The sequence below is a fragment of the Schistosoma haematobium genome, chromosome ZW, assembly GCF_000699445.3.
Source record: "Schistosoma haematobium chromosome ZW, whole genome shotgun sequence".
NCBI lineage: Eukaryota > Metazoa > Platyhelminthes > Trematoda > Strigeidida > Schistosomatidae > Schistosoma > Schistosoma haematobium.
Genome location: NC_067195.1, coordinates 3,850,183 through 3,874,622, shown reverse-complemented (window position 1 = coordinate 3,874,622; position 24,440 = coordinate 3,850,183). Strand labels below are relative to the sequence as shown.

Genomic DNA, 24,440 nt, shown 5'->3' with positions numbered 1-24,440 from the left:
GTAGTCAATTCAATAGTAGTAATATATAAAAGAAAGATTGCATATAGAGATATTATGCAGGGAGAAAAAATTAGTTGCTACTACCTTGACGTGATGGTCGGGCTTACTTATCGTGATGAACCAATAGAGCTATACTGGCTGGAGCAATCGTTCTTCAAGGTCCTACCATACCAGACAGGTCGGTTGAAGAGCGGTAACAATAAAAGTAGCAAGCCCAAGGTCCGAGGGCGAAGTCGTACTGCTGATTGTACAGAGGTGTGACGGTAGTAAGGTGTTTCCTTTAGACAACCAGCATAACAGAGATGCTGCTTTCCCACAAGGAGGGGTGGGGTTAGAAAAGGTCGACCCTAAAAATGCACACCTCGCCTTATCCCACGGATATCCGTCTTGGGCGGTAAGGTTTCAACATGTACGGAGCTAACACGAAAATTACTCACAGGAAGGTCGTGTGTGACTGACCTCAAGCAGTTGTCCCTTTGGCACTGCGGTCACGTTCTCAAGTCATCAAGACCACCTTTAATCCAATTTATTTTTCAGATACCTCTAGAAGAACCCTTCCATGTTGTGTGTAACCAGGAAGTGATAACCACCCTCATATCTCTAACAGCATTCAAGACCACTATGTATTAAGCACTTTAAAATTCTTTAAAACATAAATGAAATTCATTCTTGAACACTAAAATTTAGCAGCGATATTCCTATGTAAATTAATTTTGAATTTAATATCAATCAATGGGTATAGTCACGTTCGTTAAATCACTGAGACAACAGACTGAGATTAATATTAAATGCCGTTCTTTTTTCTGAAATTCCAATATCAATTTTCATGTTTCACTATATTAATAATTTTATATTGTTTTAATTTGATCCATTTTTACGGATATTTCTATATAACATCACTGAATAATAAGATCTCAGTGATGCGTAGTAGTTTTGAGATGATGAGGAAGATTTGTAGCTCAGGTGGATGATTTTGATGGAGTTTTGTTCTATGAGCTGAATGGTTTGGTCGTGGGGCTTTCATCGTTCTTCTGAACGACATCAGCAGCAGCACAAACTTGCGTAGTAGTTTCCCTATCATGAGATTTACCTGTGATTATTAAGAACTGTTATGAATTATCAAATACTTACTTACCCAGCTTCAATGAAATGGTTAATTGCATTATCCATTTGTTGTTTTGTCATTAAATAATCACCCCATTCCTCTTCTAATTGTAATATATTTGATGGAAAAGATATTCTAGCTAATTCGATTGCTTTTTGATAACAATTACCTTGACGATAACAACGCAGTGCATTCTCTGATTGACCTAAACTTTGATATAGTTCACCAACTTTTTCATACAGTTCGCATTGAGTTAATGACTTTTTTTAAGAATTTCATATAAAAAAAGGGGAAATTAAAAGGATTTTGTTTGAAGTCCGGTGGTGGCTAACAATAGGATTCAGGACACGCATTCTCTCCTATTTGGGACTCGTCAGATGAGAGTCCCGGCGTCCCATTGTTGATGTTTATACTACGACTCGAACCGAGTACCCTTTGTTTCAAATGGCTAACCAGTTGAGCTACTGAGTACAGATAGTAATTGACTTGTACAAAGGAGGTGAATTTGATTGATATGTGTTGGCGTTTTCCTGAGTGATTATCCACACTGGGATGTACGTACATCCAGTTGACACGTCCCATATAGGATAAAGCGTGAATCCTGGATTCCATTGCTAGACATGATCCAACTTTAATAAAAACTTGTGAATCATGCAGAAATACCGATGCTACCCTCTAAGGTTGCATATATACCAAGAGACTAATCGACTGCAGTTTATAATATCAACGGATAATACAAATAGAAACTAAAAAGATACTTTTTATGAAATGAACGGAAAAATGCTGCATATGTTGCACGTATATTGGACATTGGGAAGCAGATGCTCTACAAATTAGCAGACACATATCCTATCCATGAACTGATGAATTTTTTAAATAGTAGCCATTACTTATATCCTCTCTCCCTCTCTTCGTCTTTCTCCTGGTGGTTGATTGGATTATGAGGAACCTGGACATTGGTGAGGAAACACGGAATACAATGGACAGCTCGGAACCAATTAGATTTCAACTTCGCAAATGACCTGACCCTTATATGTCATACACACGAACAAATGCGGATGAAGACAACTAGTGTAGCAGCAGCCTCTGCATCAGTAGACCTCGACATACATAAAGGAAAAGTAAGTACATTCAATTGTCCTCAATGGTGTTCTCATTCACCACAGCACTATTACAGAGTGAAGTAGCTAGTTAATGACCTAACCATGATAATTCATTGCCTAAATCATAAACTTCCTAACGGTGAAATCCCTAAATTATCACGAAATTAATCTGTAAACACTTGAATTAACACAATTTTGAGTTGATCACGTCGTCATAGTTGTATAATTCTTTGATGTTTTCCAAAACGGCACTAAACATATTATCATCTTATACTTTATCTCTTTTGTTTCAATGATTGACTTCTTTGACAAGTCTTTAGTTCCTGTACAATGTAAAATACGACAAAACTAACCAAAATGTCAATTATTATCAATATTTTTGTGTATATGGTCCACTTCAATGTTATAAGTTGTCACTAGAGAAATTTATTATTCTTCAAATATCATAAATTTAAAATGAAATTACCAATCATATTGGCAACAGTATACTACTGAATGTTAATTAAGGATAATTGACACTTGTGCATCATAGTTATTACAGATATATGTATTATAACTTTGTCCAGCTTTTTGTCACATGATTTATCCACCAATCAAAATACGACTTATACAATCTTAGCACTGTGCCAAACCAATGACGTCCGACCAGTATGAGCAACCTAATGTCCTCATTGATCCTATGTCCGCCTAACCCGTCCACTTGAGTTCAGAACACAAATACCAGCTACCACTATGCGAATGGAATTGAATCATTTATCTCAGACATACTGGGTTTATATATCAATCAAACAGACTGCAACGCATCATAAAATAGGAAATAACATTTATACACAATAAAGCCAAAAAAGTCGCTGTGAACGTGGGAGGCAGTAGTCAATAAACTGAGCATAGCTTAAGAACAGTAAATCGTACAATAGTAATATATAGGTCAAAATAAAGCTTATAATAAGAGGAATATAAATATACATAATCTAGCTACTGAATATTTATACCATAAGAATATATAAATAATATTAGTCCATTAATAAGTCTCAGACGTTACTCGTAATGTAATCTTCGCTAGGATATAACAATATGTATATACTTTTATCAGTCAATCAGTCAGTCAGCTACAACGTGCGACCAGGCATACAGGTGAGATCATAATTTGTGGACGACCTTTGAGTGACGCTAGCGTGACCTTGAGAGTGTTTAGCTAATAACTAGGACTAAATGAGGGTTATAAACCTGTGTGAACAATTAGAATTATGATTTACAGTTGATGATTAAGGTTAAAAATTAGATTTAGGGTTTCCATCACGAATCGACATCAGCTATAATGTTAAAACTGTATTTATCCAAATAGATGAGTGAATTTCGCACCAAAATACGAGACCTGTTTTCTTATATGTGATTGGTTCGTCCATAAATCATAGTCTCGCCGGTACATATATGTCCACCAATATAATTGATCGGCTGAAAATCATCGCTAGTTTTGTGTGTCTTAAAAAAAATCTAGCATGGCATTTAACGGATCAAAACTAATTCAAAGTAACAAAAGACTTAAAGCAGTTTATAATACCAGTAAATGAAGTTGAACTGATTATACACGATACCTAATTTGGCTTAGTTTCGAGTAGTACAAAAGATACCTAATTTTCTAGTGTATTTAAGTATGAAACTGATACATGCCTATCAAAAAATGATACTGAAGCACGGTATACGGTAATTTGAAACCTAGTTATTATTGTCGAATTTCATAGCTCAACTTAAAGAGATATGAGGTGGTCACTTGTAGATAGTGGGTCGCTGTGTTTACTTCAAGACAAACTTCTCTTGACATCAAGAGAACACAAATAACAACCTTCATTCATGAATATCAAATGTTACCCACCTCAAATGATAACCTTCCTAGACTATAGTGTTAAATCGAAAAACTTCCCTTTGTCCTCCGTTAAGACAACTCTCCACTACTGATAGTGATATTGACTAGATCACCAACCTTTTGAGCCGCTACATACATTTAACAAGTTCAAGTATAATACTTCATTAAGATATGCTGTTAGTTTTTTACACCTAAACAGATATTAAAAAAGGAAAGACATTATATATGCACCATGCCCAAAACTTTTCCAAGCGTACCATAATGATTCTTTCCACCAGTACTCTATCTGATGAAATTTCTGGTTCAGTTAATGCTAAACGTGCGGCTTTACCAGGTACGCCAGCACGAAGATATAATGTTATTGCACCATTAAAATCACCATCTTTTTGACGTAAATCACCAGCTTTCTCCTCTTGTCCAGTTTCCGTCAACCAATGGTGATAATCTTTCTTGAGTTTGTCCAAACCAGACCAATTTTTAGCTTCGGCAATCTAATATTAATGACCAAAAAGTAAACAGACTCAAAATTCCAAAAACAAATCGGCTATCGGTAAACCACTCAATTCATTTGCAAAAATGTAGTTTATTGGATGATAGATCTCATTTCTGACCAAGATTTAGGAGACTGTAGACGCCCAAATGGGTGTTCATTCCAATTTAACACTTCTCATTGATCATATAAGGAAATAAGAAACAGAACATCTAGTTCTCAATGTGACGTTTGGCATTTAAGATGCACTGACTTACTAAATCAAGTCCATACACTTTTCTACACTAACGAATGCCATTTCCCACTTTGGGACTGTCTTTATTACTCAGATATTAGGATTATGGTTGAAAACTGTTGTCTTTGTGAGACTAAAGTTTAGAAATGAAACGAACAGTATAAAATTAGTGTAGTCATAAATCTTCCCCAAGTGAGGTGGCTCGGATATGTGTTATATGTGCCCAACCACTACTTATGTCGACGGGTGATATTGTCTGGTGTCGAAGTAGGTTAGAGTAAAGCTAGAAGCTAGCAAACTAAGGCGTGGCATCAGTCGTTGACATAAGCTACTATTGTAATAAGCCATGTTGATGGGCGTAGACTACCTGGTTGAGATTTACGTGATTATCGCAATCAGTGGTTAGGAACGTAGAATGACATAACTCAAAATCAGTTCCAATGGCGCAGGTGCATCTCCTCTTTTTTATTCTTTGGATTCCAAGTCTCTGGACTCTTTATAACCTTCTTATCTGATCAACTAATACTTTTACAAACCGTATCTTTGATACCTGATATCTTTCATCACCAATATTACTGTTACTCACTCTAAAAGCCTAAAATTCGCTCTGACAACTTCATTTCTTTGTGTTTATGGTGTATGGAAACTTAAACCGATTTACATAGGTCCTAAATTCTACGTCACGTTTGACTAATTAAATATTTTTTGAAATGCTCAATGCCACAGAAATGATGTTTTAGACATTTCGTGTACTTTAGAATTCAATTCTATTTTCTAATTTTAGTAAAACTATTTAAGTTATAAAAGAACTTATATGACTAAAACAAATAACCCATCAAGAATTGACTTGGTTAACTTTAATTACTGCCAATTTATTTTCTAAACAAAGTGACAAACATTAGGTAGCAATTTACTAAAGTTCCCTGTATGGTAACTAGAATTTCTATAATAAAACATTATCAACAAAACGTAAATGTATGGAGATCAGTTTGAATGAACGAAAATTTTGAAAAACTTTTAACCAACACAACAAGTTCATGCCAAACATATATGTGTTGAAAATCTCAGACTACGTATAAATAACTTATTAATCAATATGAAATATCCGACATCAGAAGTGTTTCTACTAATTACAAAAACGTTATTATTTTTTCTTCTTTTTCTTATGAATTTAGTTCGTTATTCAAAACTTTTATGCATTTTAATGAAGCTTTTGGAATTCACATATTGGTAATCCATATATTGGTTATCCATATATTGGTAATATCATTGTCATAATAATAATAGTAAACGTAGTATGTAATATTTTCCGAACAAAAGATTGACTCAACCTATCCCTGATTTCATGGTTAACAACCGTTGAATATATTTTTTAAAGTCACACTAGTTAATCTATGTAAAAGTTATAATTAAAACGAAACAAGTACCCGAGCTCCCAATTTTCGGGAAAATTTGGCACATTTTGGGGAAATTCTGGAGAAATTTAGGGAAAACGGCACAAAAACTACAAAATTTCCCCAGACCTGGGGAAATTCCCCAAAAATCCCCCTTTAACTTTGGTCAAGGTCAGTTGACTTTGGGGATTTCCCCAAAATTTCCCTAAAATTAGAAGCTCGGGTATTTTTAGGGAAATTATTAGATTACTTAATAAAAACTACACATAGGTAAGATTGGAAACTTACATTTCAGAAAAGATTATATGCTTATTAGCGTTGTATCACTATAAAATGCACTTGTATATGCTCAGATAACTGTTATTTTTATGATAATTTATGAACACGTAAAGTAATGACAGGCACAAAATAATCACTAACAATGTTTCATTTTGATATTCATTGTCACAAATAAAATTTTAATCTATAAAATGCCTATACACAATCATAAAAGGTATAGGAAAGAGGAATTCAATTCTCAATTTCAGAAGCAATTTTTTATTTAAGTGACCAGTTTTGGTGCAACATAATTGTTTAGTTATTTAAAAGCAATTTTACTAGAAATTACAAACCAAAAATAACTTTATTTCTTATGCCCTCAGAATATTTAAATATGATTTAATGATAAGTAACTTTATGATCTTGCTTTTGTGAACATTCTGATATTTACTAGTATATTTTAACAAACAACACTTGCAAAATAACCATTAAGTGTTAAACTGACCTCAATAGCATCATCCCATTTAAGTAGATCCTTGTATAATTTTACGACATCTTCAATAGAATTTTGTGATAAAAATATGTTCTCGGCTGCTCGAAAGTCTTTCTCAAGGATAGCAATGCATGCCTGAACATTCGACTTGGATAATTTGTTTTCCATTAATAGGTTTCGAGTTTGCCGCAAATATCGTGACTTGCTCACACAACCTAAAGAAGCAAAGGACTGTTCTGAAATCAGTAAATTTCCCGTTTTTAAAGAGGCAAATCCTAGTTTAGTCCACATAGATTTTGTTTCAGGTGTTACATCTAGGCTTTCCAAAAATGAAACTGCTCTTTCGAGGTCTCCATCATCCATTGCAGTACCAAATTCAATACGACTGTCGTCCAAAGCATAAGCAACAGAGTTCACACCTTCATTTATTAAAACTTCAGTCCTGCCATTCTGACGCACGACATCTGTGATATCTCCACCTCTCAATGGGATTGATGTCATTCTGTCAGTCGATTCAGTGTTGTACCAAATGCAAAGACTATCTTTGGACTGAGCAATTATGACATCACTCTGAGGAACCCACTGTACATAATAGCAAAAGTTAAGTAGCATAACTTTTACACCTGTTTCTATATCGAATAGAATAAGTTGAAGCTTCTTGTCTCGAAAAAGTAGCTTTTGTCCAGTTTCATTTAATTCAATCCAATCAATTTTTCTATCATGAGAAACGTGTGCAACATTTGACCCTGTTATAAAATCGAAAATAGCTATTGTCTTCAGATCTAACATATAGGCAATTTTTTTACATGTACAATTATTGCTGGACTTTCGTTCGTTCACTCGAACACTTATTAGAAACGGAGTGGTAAATTCAGTTCTAACTGAGCCTAATATTTCATTAACTCCATATTCAACCACATACAATTCACCAGAACCAAATATTATGCAAAATTTGTCATAACCAAAATAGAAGCGCTCCTTGGGGTTCTTTCTACTCCATGGAACTTCACTTAACTGATTCTCACGAAGATCACCAAGTATCAGTGTATTTGATGTATGTGTGACCAAGTATCGATTTTTACCCATTACTTTTACATCATCGATTTCGTAGCCGAATTTCGACTGAAGAACAATTGTGTCATCGGATTTCAAGTTTCTTACAATAACTTGACTTGGTCCAACATAATTTAATTCAAAAATTTTCTTGTATAATTTCTTTTTCACACAACAGTCAAATATGTCAACCCCACCACAATAGGTCCCAACAACCAATTTTGAACCGTCTTGCTTCCAGGCAATAGCCGTTATAGTGTACAAATTTTTTATTTCTTTTAACTTACATTCATCCCATCTACCTTTACGAGGGCTCCATGAGAGCACACGAATGCGGTTAAAGCTTCCGAATGCAACGACATGTCCACTAGGGTTGCATGACGCAATAGTAAATTCCTTTTCACTTTCATCTTTGCTGTAATCGAGTTGCTGTACAAGCTTTCCCTCTCTGTTATAGACATAGATACGTTTATCACAGCCAGCAGCTAGAATTGTGGAACCAGCCCATGCTAAAGCATACGGGGCTGTTGGGTGAGTCGTAAGTTTCCCTTGAGCGTCACCTGAACCATCATCATCAAAAAAATATCGAATTATTTTCCCATCTGCATGCCCAGAAATAAATCCTTTGCCCGAAATATTCGCTGAAATTGAAACAACATAAGAGTCAGCATTATATATGGTGGATGATTTATTTGTACGTGTGTTCGCAGCCCTAACCTTACCATCAGCAAGGCCACAAATAATGGGTTGATTTACAGGCCATGCAATACATGTTACGGGACACTTTTGTGGAAATTTATTGCAAATTACTACTTTCTCATCCCACGACTCTCCAATTTTGTACACAAATATTATGTTGTCTGACTGTGCAATAGCAAGTTTGATAGAATCATGAGAAAATGCTATGCCTCGTACTTGAAATAAATTTCCATCATTTTTTGAATCAGAAGGTTTTGTAGAAAAACGTGTACGACGCTCTCCATTCTCATCAAAAATAATTACCAATCGATCACTAGTGCATACGGCTATTTTCTTGTTATTTGGAGACCAAGCAAGGCTCTGTACCTTAGCTTCATGTTCTTGTGTTGGTATGAGAGTTTTCGAATGTGCAAGATTCATCTCACTTTCACAAGTTTGAAATATTATCCCCACTTGTTACTATGATACCATTTCAATGAGTAATTGAATATACAACGCAATATTCAAATATATGGTAGAAAAAGAGGACAGTCGACTACAAAACCAAGACATTTAGGTGTATAATCGCTGTATGAAGCTCCAAAAATCTTTGTAAATAATATTATTATGCATAACATCTTTCTTTGAACACTTGGTTAAGGTACAACTTCACACTCTAGTAATCACTTAAATACCTTTTGAAGGCATAACTGTGTGGTCTTATTAAATTTAAGTTAAAAATTATTAGAACCTTTAGATAAATGAAATAATGGTGTGTTTTTAGAGTGGGTCTTTTAGAGCGCAATTCCAAACATGAGCGCCTGGTGCTTCACCTCTGCTGTTTGGAGATCAGGATTCCAAAGATACGTATTACCGCGAAATATCCTGCACACTTTATCTGTACCCAATAAAATTTTTGGAAATCAACCACTTGCATACCCATGTCTAGCTCAAACACGGTCGATAAAAATTCTGCTCTCTAAACCTGAAGTGGAAAGTAAAGTTTTAGCTGTCTGTTCTGCGTTCGATAAAATTCAGTCCGATAAGGTTCTTGTGCATATTTATTTAACACTACATGCAGCTCACGCTTGATTCTTCGTTTATCAAAGATCTCGGTCTTGATAGTCTGGACCACATAGAAGTAATTATGGAAATCGAAAATGAATTCCGTAAGTTCTTTAAATCTACAAAATGTGTTGTTTCTCATGCAAACGGAGATTTGGAATATTGTCGTTTCTCGGGTGTCCTTAGTCTTAACATCCGCCGGTATTCACACTTGTGCAGTCAGGACAGAAGGCCTACTGCCTATGTCGTTCCTTTTCTAGTATGCTCCTGTAAGTGTCTAGTCTTTACCTAAATGAGTCAATTAAAGGTTCGGACACCATTGCTACGGGTAAAAGGTGTGAAACATGTATGCTACGGATATTTTGTTCGTTCTTGCTTCTCATATTCGCTTGCTATGTCCTCTGAGATGTACAAATACTATGAGAAGAAAGAGAGAGGATATATGAGGTCCGAAATCATTTTTTAGTATTATATGCATCAAAATCAGATCACTTAATCTGCTGTAGGACAGAGTAGAAAAGTCTAGCTTTTTAAGCCGCTCGTTGTATGTTAAACTCCAGTGTTCTGGAATTGTACTGGTAGCTGCTCTCTTCACGTTTTCCTGTATATCCGAGTCACCTTTAGAACGGAAGCTTGCAGACTGAACTCAATTCTCAGGTTTAGTCCTCACTACGATTGTGTATACTGTAGTAAACATATTAGTATCTAACATGGTGAATGTCCAACTGAAAGTTCATAGGGTTCTAAACCTCTTTGCTGCAACCTCCCGGCAATGGTCCGTGGTCTAAAGATCATGGTTTACTGTCACCCCAAGATCCTTGTGAGACCAGACTACGGGTACAGGCACTTCCCCTATGCTATATCTTTGTACTTTATCAAAGCACACTTGGGCGCATTAAAGTGTATCGGCCACTTTTTAGACCAGCTAGTCACAATATTTAAATTTGTCTGAAGTACGCATGCATCTGTGTCTCCTGATATTTTTACGTCTTCGGCGTATAGTACCATTGGGGACTCAACTATTCTTGGGATTTCATTTACATGCAGTATAAAAATTAGAGGATGTAGGGCAGCCTCGCGGTACTCCACTAAGTACTAGTTTCCATGTGGAGCTTTTGGAATTTATTCTTACTTTTTGTCCACGACCTACTAGGAAATCCTTAACCCATTTTCAGAGAGGTCCGCAATGCCTAGATTTCCCAGCTTCAAGAGCAGTATTTTTGTTGGTACCTTATCAAACGCTTTGCTGAAGTTTTTGTAGACAACATCCACTGATTTTTTGTTGTCTAGAGCCTCTATCCGTTGCTCCCTTGCTACAAAAAGATTTATTGTGCAAGATAAACTTTTTCTGAAACCGCGTTGTTTGCTGTTCAACAAGTTGTTGGTTTCCACGAATATAATTATGGCCTTTTTGACTATTCACACTGGTGAAACAGACAGGTCTGTAGCTTGATCCTTTTTTGTATTGGATTGACGATTACATCTTTCAGTTTGCAGGTAACTCACCTTGGCCAAGTTATATATTGAATATCACAGTTAGTGGGGCTGTAATTTTTCTCAAGATTTTGGGGGTGTAGTTCATTCGATCTTGTTGGCTTTTCCGTGTCTAAAGTGCTAATGGCTTTAAGCACATCGTCTCGATCGAAGTCCACGGTAAACAGACAGTTTGTCGGCTTTGTTTTTAGGTTTATTTCTTCATCTAGAAGAAGCTCCTGAGTGAATACTGTCTCGAAATATTTTGCCATAACACCTGCTTTCTCCTGATCATTCTCTATCATTTGAGATACACTCCCTTTCGTAATTAGGTTGGGAATCCAATGCTGCGTCCTTGTTCTGTAATTTATGTACGATAATAGCCTATTATGTTATTTATTTATTTATTTGAACACATAAATATTAGTACAAGAGGGCACAAAATATATATGCGCCACACAAAACAATGAGAATTCGAAGAGAGAAAAAAGAAGGTAAGGAGCGCTGAAAAAAGAACAATAACGAACAGATTAGTGTAAGGTAGTGTAATAATAATGGGGGGAACGGAAAGGTACAATCAAAAGAAATCTTTCAGTTAAGGAAGACACAACCATTTTTTATGAAGAAAGTAAAAGAAGGTTACAGCAGGATCGCCACTGGCTTCTATTCTGAGCAATATCTGATAACGTCTCTAGCCACTGTGTAGCACCATCCCTAGGACCCCAGCCAGGGAGTCATGGAGGACCAACAGAAGCCATTCCCGAACAGTTTTCTCTCATACCACGATACCATGCCATAAACTGACCACTCCTCCGTTTTTTTCAACCGGTCCTAGTGTCGGCAAATAATGCACGACGTGGAATTTTCTGGGACGACATTCGTAGAACATGTCCAAGCCACCGAAGTCGGTGTTTCGAGATGGTGACACCAATTGCATTGTCGTCTCTGTGCCCGAACACACAACGCCGAAACTCTGCATTACTGACATGGTGTTGCCACTAGATGTCAGCAATCCTTCGGAGACAGCGATGATCGAACACAGAGAGTCGTCGAACACCCTCAACTCGGAGAGGCCAGGTTTCACAAGCATAGAGCAAAACTGCTCTCACCGACGCGTTGTAGATCCGAACTTTTACAGCCAGATTGGCATGAGCCGCTCTGGCTTTCACTATACGTGCATTGATCTCATCACTCACGCCACCACCAGCACTTATGCAGCTACCTAGATACACGAACTTCTCGACTACTTTTATCTGCTCATCATCCAGGGTGAGTAGAGGATTAGAATCCTGCCAGTCTTGTAGAAGCACTTTGCACTTCGAAGATGCGAAGCACATACTATACCTACGGACACTGATTGCCAGCTGATTAGGTGTGGATTGCATGGCTTGAGCATTATCGCACAGTAAGGCAATATCATCCGCATACTCAAGGTCGAGAAGTCTTTCTCCAGGCAACAGATCCACACCGGTATTACTTACATTCATCAGAGCTGTTTCTAGAATGTCATCGATGGCAAAGTTGAAGAGGAATGGTGAGATTGGGCAACCCTGCCTAACCTCACTGCTCGAATGGAACAATGGAGAGAGGTGGTTGTATGCCCTCACTCTGCCTGAGGTGTTTGGATATAAGGCCTTTAAGATTTTACCAAACTTCTTCAACAGACAATCCCAGTGAACAGTCCTATCCAACGAATCGAAGGCAGCCCTAATGTCAAGAAACACTACGATTGTTAGTCTTTGATAAGTATGACGGTGTTCTAACATTTGGCGGAGAGTGAATATATGATCAATACATCCTCGACCAGAATGAAAACCAGCCTGCTCCTCGCGAGTCAATCTTTCTCGAGTTTTGAACAACCTACGAAGTATGACGGAAACCGACAGCTTGGACACAATCGGAAGTAAACTTATCCCCCGATAATTGTTACAGGAACGACGTGATCCCTTTTTAAAGATATGGACAACTATCGACTCATTCCATGACGTTGGTACACTCTCTAGCTCCTAAACCTTTGTAAACAACGTCGTCAGTTCCTTAGCCAGAAAGTCACCACCATCTGGTTGAAGCGCCGGAGGTGAATCATCTTGGCCCGGTGATTTGTAACGCTCCAGGAGTTGGAGTTCCTTGCGGACTTCCGCCTCATTTGGTGGATCAGTCGTCACCGGCCATGGAGGGCAGGAAAGTCCGACCGATGTTGCCGGAGCAGCAGTCCAGTTGAACTGCCCTTCGAAGAATTCTGCCCATCGTCCAAGACGTCGATGGATGTTAGTGGTTGGCATCCCGTCATCCTCACAGATTGTTTCGCTCATAACAGACTTCTTGCTGTTTCCCCATTATTATTATTACACTACCCTACACTAATCTGTTCGTTATTGGTCTTTTTTACGCTCCTCACCTTTTTTTTCTTTTCAAATTCTCGTTGTTTTGTGTGGCGCATATATATTTTATGCCAATATTTGTGTGTTCAAATAATAATAATAATAAAGATGCAGCTGCTGCTACCAGCTCATTAGCACGCTCCAACCACCAAGCTTCTCGGTCCTTACACAAGCTTTGCCCGATTTCATTACGTAACATCCTTCGTTTATTGTCAAACTCACGGTCACCCGGAGCAGACCGACGGGCTTCAATGAGTTGTAAGGAACCAGAAGAAACCCAGTGCTTATAAGCGGGACGTTTCTCGAAGCGCCATTTTCATGAAGTTGCAACCAACTTGCTAACATCAATCCTTTGGTGGTGATCACTTCGTTGGCCACTGAAAAGTAAGGTAAGATTGGCGCACACCAGGGCATGATCAGAGTCCAGATAGGTACTCCAAAAGGAGCGGCAGTCTTGTACACAACTACGCCAGCGGTAGCTGACCGCGATGTGATCAATCTGAGTCCAGGCTTGAGATGCAAGGGGAGGACGCCAAGTGGCACATCGGCGATGACTGTGCTAGCCAGAAACAGGTTGTGGTCTGTGCACAGTCGCAGCAAACGGTCCTGTGACCGATAAGTCGCCATCGGCCACCTAAACGACTCTCTTCTGTGCCTAGACGGCCGACCTGAGCATTCAAGTGTCCGTCTAGTACTACAATACCTGTCGAACGCACTTTCTGGAGAAGAACAGATAACTAGTGGTACAATTCATCCTTGATTGCATCTGGGCTGCAATCTGTCGGAGCATAGGTGGAGATGACGAAAAGACATCGTTTCTCACGCCGATTTCTTTTCACTTTGACGGAACTTTCTAATCTAACAGCACGAAACCGACTCTTGATGGGGATCCGATCGATTAGTGCTGCCTCAGCTCTAGCGCTTAGTGCGACACCAACGCCAGCAAGACCAGACGAAGATGCGATAGGGTCCCCGGATAAACGCACGTAAAACAAGCTTTTTGAAGCGATAGATGGAGATCGAATTTGTAGTACTTCACCGGAGTCTTGAATACGGGTCTCGGATAGACAATAAACGTCGATATTAAGACTTTCCAAAGACATATCTAGCTCTGTCTGCTGTCCGACCTGCATAAGTGTGCGAACGTTGAAGGCAGCCAGTTTGAATGCTGCATGTGGTTTCAGAAAAACTGCTTCAGTATTCGTATTTGGTGGTAGCATACAATTTTCAACCAGTCAGTGACTCGAGAACGTTTAGATAGAGTCGAATTTCCACCATAGACGAGCTGCTGTATAAGTCGAAAAATAAGGATACATAGAGTGGGAATAAAAGAGAATAAATGACGTAAGGAATAATAATATCAATAATAGTGGTAATAATAATGATAATGTGAATCGTTTGGTTGTTATTCAAAGCGAGAAAAGTAGTTTCCATAGATATAGAGAGTACAATGAGGCACCAAATACATATGCGCCACACAAATATTATTCGATATGTGTGTGTGGGCTGTGTTACTGCCCGGGTGCCCAAACCGAAGCAGGTGGTTTTCTTAGGGGGCCACACCCCGAGCCTTTGACCTAAAGGTCTGACCCACAAGGCAGTGGAGCATCGTGAGGAGATGCTGTCCCATGGTAGCCGGTGACCAACGACTGGTTCATACGCTATTTGTTCCCGCCGGATACAGGAGCCCATATGCACCATTGGTTTGGAATCCGGTTAAAGCGCCGGACATTCGCTTTTCGTCCTCTCAATTTCGTAAACAACACCCCCGCCACGATAAGTCAGTGAGTAGGACTTTCCTGACAGAGGCTGTATACGCGTGGCCATGCGAGAGCATTTCGAGAGGGAAATCGAACTTTTCCCACTCCCGACCATACCAGGGCATTTGGGGGCAATCAGGTGTTATTGGTGTCAAATATGAGCAAATGCTACAGAGATGTTGATGACTAAACATAACTGTTAAATATACTATTATAACTGACCTCGTTGACCCAATTAACTCTTGGAATTTCGGAGACACTGATGGTATCAAAGCTTAGATTTCCATAAACCTCCACCTGAATTTTTTTTACTTAAATCAAATTCACTCCTTCAGAAATATAGACTTTCATTTATTTAAGTGTTATAAGGTATTCGTACACGTGATTAGTACATGGTAAATAAACACCAGTCGAGCTGATGCAATTTGAGCAATATTGTGCTGCCGTCAGTATACTGCAGATCGAAAAACTTCTATGCTTGAAGATGTCTGTAAAATATCTTTGATGTTAAAGTTACAATAGGTTGATAAAGTCAAACAATCCCACTTAATTATATTTCTAGTTTGAAAAAGTAGTTAGTAAATGATTTGTGTTGTCTTTCATTTTAAAGTTTTTGTTTAGATCTAGCATACTATGTTGATCAGAATAACCCTAACTACTAAGGCACTTATGCGCATTGCGCGTTATCGTGTTTGTTTGTTTTGTCTAAAACTTAAATATAATTGTTATCCATATTAATATGACGACTGCTGACCTCATATGCATATAACAAAATTCAAGTTCCTAGCAGAATGTAGAGATTTATCTGAAATTCGGAATAAAAACTACATAATAGCACTAGCAACTATTTTCTCCCATGTTTTACATTAATTCGACATAATTTTCGCAACTTTTTACAGAATTATTCCTAAAAAATGCTAATTTTGTTGCATTCTTACTCCACTTTAACATCCAGACAACCAAAAAACTTCATTTCATTCAATTTGCTAGAACTCGTCATCTATTTTATGCGTGAAAGTGTCAAAAATGTCTCAATACTTGGGCATGTTACAATTTATAGGACGTGTTTACGCGTAAAACTTATTAGCACTGGTTTCCCATTAGCTTATGAGTCTGACTTTGTACCCCAGCCTCATTTTTGTCTTTTTTTCCCAGTAAAATTTTGAATATACTCACCACATTCGAACCGAGTTTCCCAAATGGTTCTCCACATTTAAAGGACTGCTTAAATGTTTTAAACGAAAAATGTCCTATGATACCAAGTGGTAAATTTGTAATTTAGATTACTGTCATATGGACTCATCCACAATTATTCTAGATTTTAAACAACTTATCGCACCTTTTTGATCCATTCTAATATTTTCTGTATTCGTAAACTATGTGGCACACAAAACTCTTTTCTAATTAAAATATTTGAGGTTTCTAAGTGTCAGTTAACTAGCATCTCTATGGTTACCATTTGCCTATTTTTATTTGACGAACTTGTTATCTACACTAAGGCCAGACCAAAACATGGCACAAGTCCATGAAGTCACTGACAAGTGGACTGAGTCATGTTGGTAGGTGTAGACTACCTGGTTGGGGACCGCGAGATGATAGCAACCGATGGTTAGAGACCCTGAATGGCATGGCTCAAAATCGTTTGCAATGGCGCAGGTGCATCGACTCTTTGTGTTCTCCCAAATTCTAATCCTCTGAATTCTTTATGTCCCTTATTTTTGCTCTTCTTAAATTTATTTCACTGGATTATACTCCTTGAATAACACCTTGAAACCCTAATTTTTCTGATTACAGCTTATAATTTTACTACATCTAGCACTACGGGATTTGAATCGACCACTGCATCTCTGCGCTAATGTGGTGTGGCAACTCGAACTGATGTACGTACGTACGAAGTTCTACGTCGTTACTGACTGACTGACTATCTAAACTAAACATGGTGTGAAAATTTCTTCCCTTCGCTCTTAATTTATGCTCAGGTGGTCATATAATGTGTTAAAAATTTCTATCGAATCAAATTCACATCTTTCCAGCCCTTATATTGTATTTATTTAAACACAAATATTGATACAAAGGGGCACCAAAATATATATTGGCCACACAAATAGGTAAATGAAATTGTGAGGAGCGAGAAAGGAGTCTCAAAATAATAAATAAGTTGAACTAAGTTAATGAGTAAAAAATAATGGGCGATGCAGTTTTGTTATGAAAAACATAACCAGAAAGGAACCTTTCAATCACAGAAGTCCCTCTCACTTTTATAAAGAAATTAAAAGAAAATCTCGACAGGGTTACAACTAGCCTCTATTCTAAGCCATCGATGACATTCTGGAAACAGCTCTGATGGATGTAAGTAATACCGGTGTGGATCTGTTGCCTGGAGAAAGACTTCTCGACCTTGAGTATGCGGATGATATTGCCTTACTGTGCGATAATGCTCAAGCCATGCAATCCACACCTAATCAGCTGGCAATCAGTGTCCGTAGGTATAGTATGTGCTTCGCATCTTCGAAGTGCAAAGTGCTTCTACAAGACTGGCAGGATTCTAATCCTCTACTCACCCTGGATGATGAGCAGATAAAAGTAGTCGAGAAGTTCGTGTATCTAGGTAGCTGCATAAGTGCTGGTGGTGGCGTGAGTGATGAGATCAATGCACGTATAGTGAAAGCCAGAGCGGCTCATGCCAATCTGGCTGTAAAAGTTCGGATCTACAACGCGTCGGTGAGAGCAGTTTTGCTCTATGCTTGTGAAACCTGGCCTCTCCGAGTTGAGGGTGTTCGACGACTCTCTGTGTTCGATCATCGCTGTCTCCGAAGGATTGCTGACATCTAGTGGCAACACCATGTCAGTAATGCAGAGTTTCGGCGTTGTGTGTTCGGGCACAGAGACGACAATGCAATTGGTGTCACCATCTCGAAACACCGACTTCGGTGGCTTGGACATGTTCTACGAATGTCGTCCCAGAAAATTCCACGTCGTGCATTATTTGCCGACACTAGGACCGGTTGAAAAAAACGGAGGAGTGGTCAGTTTATGGCATGGTATCGTGGTATGAGAGAAAACTGTTCGGGAATGGCTTCCGTTGGTCCTCCATGACTCCCTGGTTGGGTTCCTAGGGATGGTGCAATACAGTGGCTTTAGATATCATCAGATATGGCTCATAATAAAAGCCATTGTTGATTCTGCTGTAACTTTCTCCATAAAAAATGAGTGTAACTTTCTTACTGGTTGTATTTTTGCTAACTGGACTGCCTCTCCCATTAATATTTCATTCTCGTACACTGTTTGTTGTTGTTATTCTTCTTATAATACGCACTGTACATTCTCTATCTCTTCACATTCTCATTGTTATTGTGTGGTGCATATGTGTTTGGTGCTCTCTTATACCGATGATTATGTGCTCTGATAAGTAAATAAATAAATAGCCTACGAAGCAAATATTCCCAGCAAGTAAATTCACGTGTTACTTTTTATAATCTACCAGTACTGTTCGGAACATTCTACGTAGTTTAGTTTATCAAGTTTATACTACCTATATTGTTTTTTATAACTCATTTTCCCTAGTTAAGTTCGTCTATTGTTTTTTACATTGTCAGTCTATCTGTATCTCACCTATTTTGTGCCTTAAATTTTTTCCAGGGTTTGAAATAAGTGATGTGGACGCCGAAAAATTGCACACACCCCGTGATATTGTGGAACATGTGTATCATTCAATTAAAAGAGCAGAACCTTCAAATTAAGATACTGGTGAAATATTAAAACACTTCTAATTACTACTAAAAACATTCTAGACCATATGTTATTGTAGATATTGTTCTCCTGAACACTTTACTTTTCAATTTATGAAGGGTGCTTGAGCTCATAGAAGAATATCGCTATCTTTCTCCAGAACCTTGTCATATTATATCACTAGGTCTTCAGTTGAAGTTGTTTCATAGTAACATAAATTTAAATGTATAAGGGAAATCAGTAGTTTGGTTATGTTAACTTTAAAAATACTGTTTCAACATTCGTTGCGCGTAATGATGATTTTTTTTCAAATATGGATATGAAACAAAGTTATAGTTAACATACGCTTTGTCGTGATTAGGTGAATGAACCTGTATTAAAAACAAATTTGGAGAGAACACAACTTTCTGGAACTCATTTTGTATTTTGCCAGCCATTGGGATTAATACCCAATCTTGCCAGGTAACACATTTTTTAAGAAACTCATGTCTATGTTACACGAAGGCTTCAGCTTTCCCAACTCGATATCTCTTCAACCTGTTGAAGGGATTGATAAAATACGAGTAAAACTACTGACTACGAATACTCAATGCCTTGTTAATCGATCCTACCCTGTATCAAGGTTTTGAGGATATATTACTACGAAAGTGCATCGCATTGTCTAAACTGGGAGCAATGAATAGACCTGAAGGCCTCTATGAATTATTGATAGACATGACACAACTTTGAACATTCTATAAATGCGTGGTGGTTCGGAATCATTAATTATCGTTCTCAAGTTAATTGATAAGCTTCGTCAGGTTCTAGAACATAGGCATACTTATCGGCGTCCGACAATGGTGGTCTTTCTTGACTTAAAAGCAGCATTTGACTCGGTAGACTGCGAGATTCTGTGGCACTGTCTGTTATTGAAAGGCGTACCTCAGAAGTACATAAACGTTGTGAAGGCTCTTTACTCGAACACTACTAGTCGAGTCAGAGCTTATGGCGAACTGTCATCTGATTTTGCAACCTCAAGTGTCCGTCAAGGCTGTCCACTTTCTCCATTTTTGTTTAGCTTCATCATAGACCTATTGATGGGAATAACATTCTTGTCTACTGAATTCTCGGGTATTGATCTCCTTCCAGGAGGTCCACTTATCGACTTAGAATACGCAGATGATATAGTCCTGTTTGGTGAAGACGCTGATAGAATGCAGTCTTTTGGTAGCACTAAGCAACAATGCTAGAATGTTTGGAATACGCTTCTCTCCCTCTAAAATGCAAGCTGCTGCTTGAGTACTGGTCTGCATCAACACCTGAACTAAGGATAGGGAGTGAAGTAGTCGAACGCGTTGACAACTTCACTTATCTTGGAAGTCTGATCAGCCCCAATGGGTTGGTGTCTGACGAAATCTCAGCACGGATTCGAAAAGCTCGTTTGGCTTTTGCCAACTTACGTCACCTATGGCGAAGGAGAGATATCCGTCTATCAATAAAACGACGAGTATACTGCGCAGCAGTCCGTTCTGTTTTAATTTACGGCAGCGAAACATGGCCATTAAGAGTAAAAGACACTCGTAAGCTACTAGTATTTGACCACAAATGCCTCAGAAATACTACTGGCGTCTGCTGGGATCACCGGATAAGTAATAGTGAGGTTAGACGCAGGGCATTAGGGAATGATGGTAAATCAGTTGATGAGGTTGTGAATGTTCATCGACTGAGATGGTTGGGCCACGTGTCCCGTATGCTCGGACACCGATTAGCACGACGTGCAATGCTAACCGGTGTTCGGGATGGCTGGAAGAAAGTTAGAGGCGGCTAAACCAAAACGTGGCATCAGTGCTTGAAGTCACTAACTTGTAGTCTGAGCTATTTTGGTAGATGCAGACTAGTTGGTTGGGGTCCGCGTGACTATCGTAACCAATGGTTGGAGACTGTGTGTGACATGGCTCAGAATCTATCACAATGGCGTCGGTGTATACACTCTCTGTCTTCCCTTAAACCAAGAGATTAAAATCGCTTCATATTTTTCTTTCTACGAACTAATTCTTTCTTCCTGTACTATATCCTTATTGCAATCTTTCTTTTATATATTACCACCTCTGAATTAACTACTTTTATGAATCCGGTCTCCATCATGTTGTGTTAATGAGGTGTAGCAACTTGGACCGATGCATATATGTGCCTGGTCCTACGTTGTAGCTGACTGACTCCGTTAATTAGTTATAAATACTCGAGATTTATCGAAACTTTTCAAGCCAGAACTATATCCTCCGTACACTGTTTTATTGGGGCTAAATAAGCACTATAGTTTGCCTATTTAACGGGATTCTCCAACTTGCACCTTTTATATATTAATGCGAATCAAACTCTCGGTATTCTATTGCGGCCATGAATTGCTCTTCCCGCAGTCTAAGCGTAAAAAGACCCCACATAGAATTCCTTAGCTAAAATGTCCTTTTTTTTAGTTTAAGCAGAAACGGTGTTTACAATTCCTAACACATTTATGAAGTCAGCTATACATCAAGTATGAGAAGCTTTCGTTTACAGGAATCTTTAGTTAGATTGCATAATTTAAAAAATGTTGGAAATATCCCTATTGAGTTCCATGTTATTGTACATTGCTGAGTATTTCAGGAAGGTGAGTTAGCGTTTATGTCGTGTCGGTGATGGATCGTGAACATGTTGATATCTATTTTTAATCCCGTCTACGACGTCGAGAATTTACTTTGTCAAACAACTCTCACCTGACTCAAAAAATCTGACTATCTTTTGAAATGACTGCACCCGTTTAATACTGACAGTGTAAACGGGGAATTCACTTGCACAATGTAATGATTTAATACACGTATTGATTCTTGCCTGTGTCAGAACAAGATGATCTTTGTTAGCACTTTGAATAATGTTCGCTAAATTTATACCTCTGACCTAATTTCCCACGATCTTAGCTAAGTTTAGAGGTTGCGAGAGTTAACTCAGTCAATCATAAACACCATGGCATTGATGTCAGTTGAAGTTGTCATACTACACTAGCATTGAAGTAGAATTGACAAGATGAATATCACTTGAGTCGAAGTTATCGTAACAACAATGATAGTAGAAAGGAGCAAATATTTAATACATAGTTCGAGAACAGTGAGTAGAATGGTATGTATGAATGGATACTTAGGCAAACTAAATAACTGAACTTAGGAAGTAAAAATAATGTATATGTAGTATCACAGTGAGTAGAAAAATTAAGTCTAGGTTTCTGATGTATCGAGGCTCAACGTAAACCACTTCTTCATAAGATAATCAAACAAATTAAATTAACCCAAGTTTATATAGTACTAATTAAACTTAATTTTTCTACTCGTCGAGATATTACAAACAGACCTTCATCCATAGCAACCTACCCGATGCCCAATTTATTTGAAATTATCAAGTCAAACCTTGGTAACGACACCTATGAACTTAGAAGGATTTAGGAACTAGTAGCTGCATTGAGATCTTAGTTTGTGAGAACGGATCAGAATTAGTTCCCACAGAATGATATGCATGAACAATAGGATGTGTCTATCAATCCGTGTGGATTCGGTTCAAACAAGAAGACTAAAAACATATGCACGCAAGTTGGTCACTTGCAGGAATCGGCATAGCATAGAATTGAGGGATTGTGTTGAATATGCTTACGGCTGAAAAGAAAGAACAAATGCATCACCATTGTGCCTGATTTCAGGCTGTCACTTGTCAATCAGATGATCTTATGAAACCAGTCTAAACCTTAAACTAATCCGCACAGCCAAGTCTAAGCGTCAGTAACCTTATAGACATCTCATGTTTCGACCTGGAAGTTCTCCAAACTTTTACGGATAAGTACCCCTTCCCAGCCGGGTCGGTGCGCAAAGCACCAGGTCCTCGCCTAATCACTTGTAAGTCCAAATGCCTTGCTAAGTAGTGAAGTCTGACAAGAGCGTAGCGCTTTCCTTGCAACGTCTAGGCCAATTACTCGAACTCACCGGAGGCGAGCATCAATCCTCACTAAGTAATGGTAATCTATGAACAACTACCTTTAAAACCCCATTCCCAGCAGGCTTTAAATGATATAGGAAAGACCGGTATGGAATGTAGTCGTTTACTGATTAGCAGGGAAACGGGACCACATTACTAGTAGTCAACAACACGGATTGTGCTATACAGAGTCATACACCAGCCCAAGATTTCAAAAGGGTCACAAACTGATTTTTCCTAGCTAGAACCCATTATGTGAGGTGGAAATGAAGATGATGCATTAACAATTTCGCAGTTCATCTGGTCAGTTGAGGTAGACATTTAAACGATTGAGGGACATGAAAACAAGACAGTTCCCGAGACGTTTACTCTCAAGGAAGTCCAGTTCTATGCAGGGACCATCCGTATGCGATAGTCGGGACCCGAACTTTACAGTTATGACGACCAACGTACCGTACGCCACTCAGTCCTATTCGCGTCTCAATAACAAGGTAACAATAAGTGATTCACAACTGTATACTAATCCTTACTCGTTAACTTACTAAGAAAGTCAGATGTAGTCCGATTTGGAATTAGCATTGTTTAAGATTTGGTGAGTTACTTCCCTTCTTTAATCAGGTGTCGAAGGTATTGTGGTACACAATTTGTCGACGGGCGTCATTTACAGCTCTTTCGGTAATTTTAGTGAAGTCATGGACCAACGGTGAAGCTTCAGGGAATTACGAATGCTCCGTTAGTTTAAAATTTTAGCATTAGGTGTTGAAGCAGGTGGAAGTGAACCCAAAACGGAAATAATAGGCAAAGCATATCCAAGTATTTCTAGGTCAGTATGTGACATGTCCGAAATTTTTGTTGAGCGAACTCACGTTAACAAAAATCGAATGCTCGTGCCTTTGCCTTCACATGTGTGACTAGCGGGTTCTGATGGAATAAGATAACCACTCTAATGCAGCACATTGGGTTTTTTTTATTAGTTATACGCCAATCAGAGTGGTGACACCTTTTTGTGCAACAGGATCAACCTTCCATACACCCACTTCAGATAGCTGAGTCGTATACTTGCTCCTGATACAAGGTTAAGGGTATAAGTCTGTACATGGTTATATCACACGATATACTAGACATTTGCTACGTACATCACTGGTCCTATCTGTAGCTCAGAAAAAAAGTAACGGCGGTTTCAGGACTAAACAGGCCCCACAAACTGATCACGTCACAGAATTGGCGCATTACTTGAGTAGTCTTTTAATCAAACCACATTGGTTTATACGAGTATTCGATTACATAGGTTGTTATTTTTGCGATGGTGATAAACACCGAATGGTAAAATATTTTAAATGGATAATGCAAAACATTCAATTTATAAAACAAAACTGAATGCAAA

The 24,440-nt window shown here is 38.3% G+C and overlaps 2 protein-coding genes across 2 annotated transcripts in view; one reads left to right on the top strand and one right to left on the bottom strand.

The window, feature by feature from the left end:
* The window catches only part of MS3_00002610 (uncharacterized protein), a 42,203-nt gene extending 35,162 nt beyond the window's left edge, over positions 1 to 7,041 (bottom strand). The window contains exons 1-3 of the mRNA XM_051210210.1: positions 6,955 to 7,041; positions 4,082 to 4,563; positions 1,136 to 1,365 (exon numbers count right to left, since the gene is read on the bottom strand). Coding sequence (XP_051070181.1) covers positions 1,136 to 1,185 — 50 coding nt within the window. The 5' untranslated portion in view covers positions 1,186 to 1,365; positions 4,082 to 4,563; positions 6,955 to 7,041. The remainder of the gene's footprint in view (positions 1 to 1,135; positions 1,366 to 4,081; positions 4,564 to 6,954) is intronic.
* Positions 7,042 to 9,082: 2,041 nt separating this feature from the next.
* On the top strand, positions 9,083 to 19,092 carry NDUFAB1 (NADH dehydrogenase 1, alpha/beta subcomplex subunit 1 ndufab1/ACP; the record flags this gene model as incomplete). The annotated part of the gene is made up of 3 exons (XM_012940228.3): positions 9,083 to 9,720; positions 9,755 to 9,842; positions 18,992 to 19,092. The coding sequence occupies exons 1-3, from the start codon at positions 9,487 to 9,489 to the stop codon at positions 19,090 to 19,092; spliced, it is 423 nt and encodes a 140-aa protein (XP_012795682.2). The 5' UTR covers positions 9,083 to 9,486.
* Between the last annotated feature and the right edge of the window lie 5,348 nt (positions 19,093 to 24,440).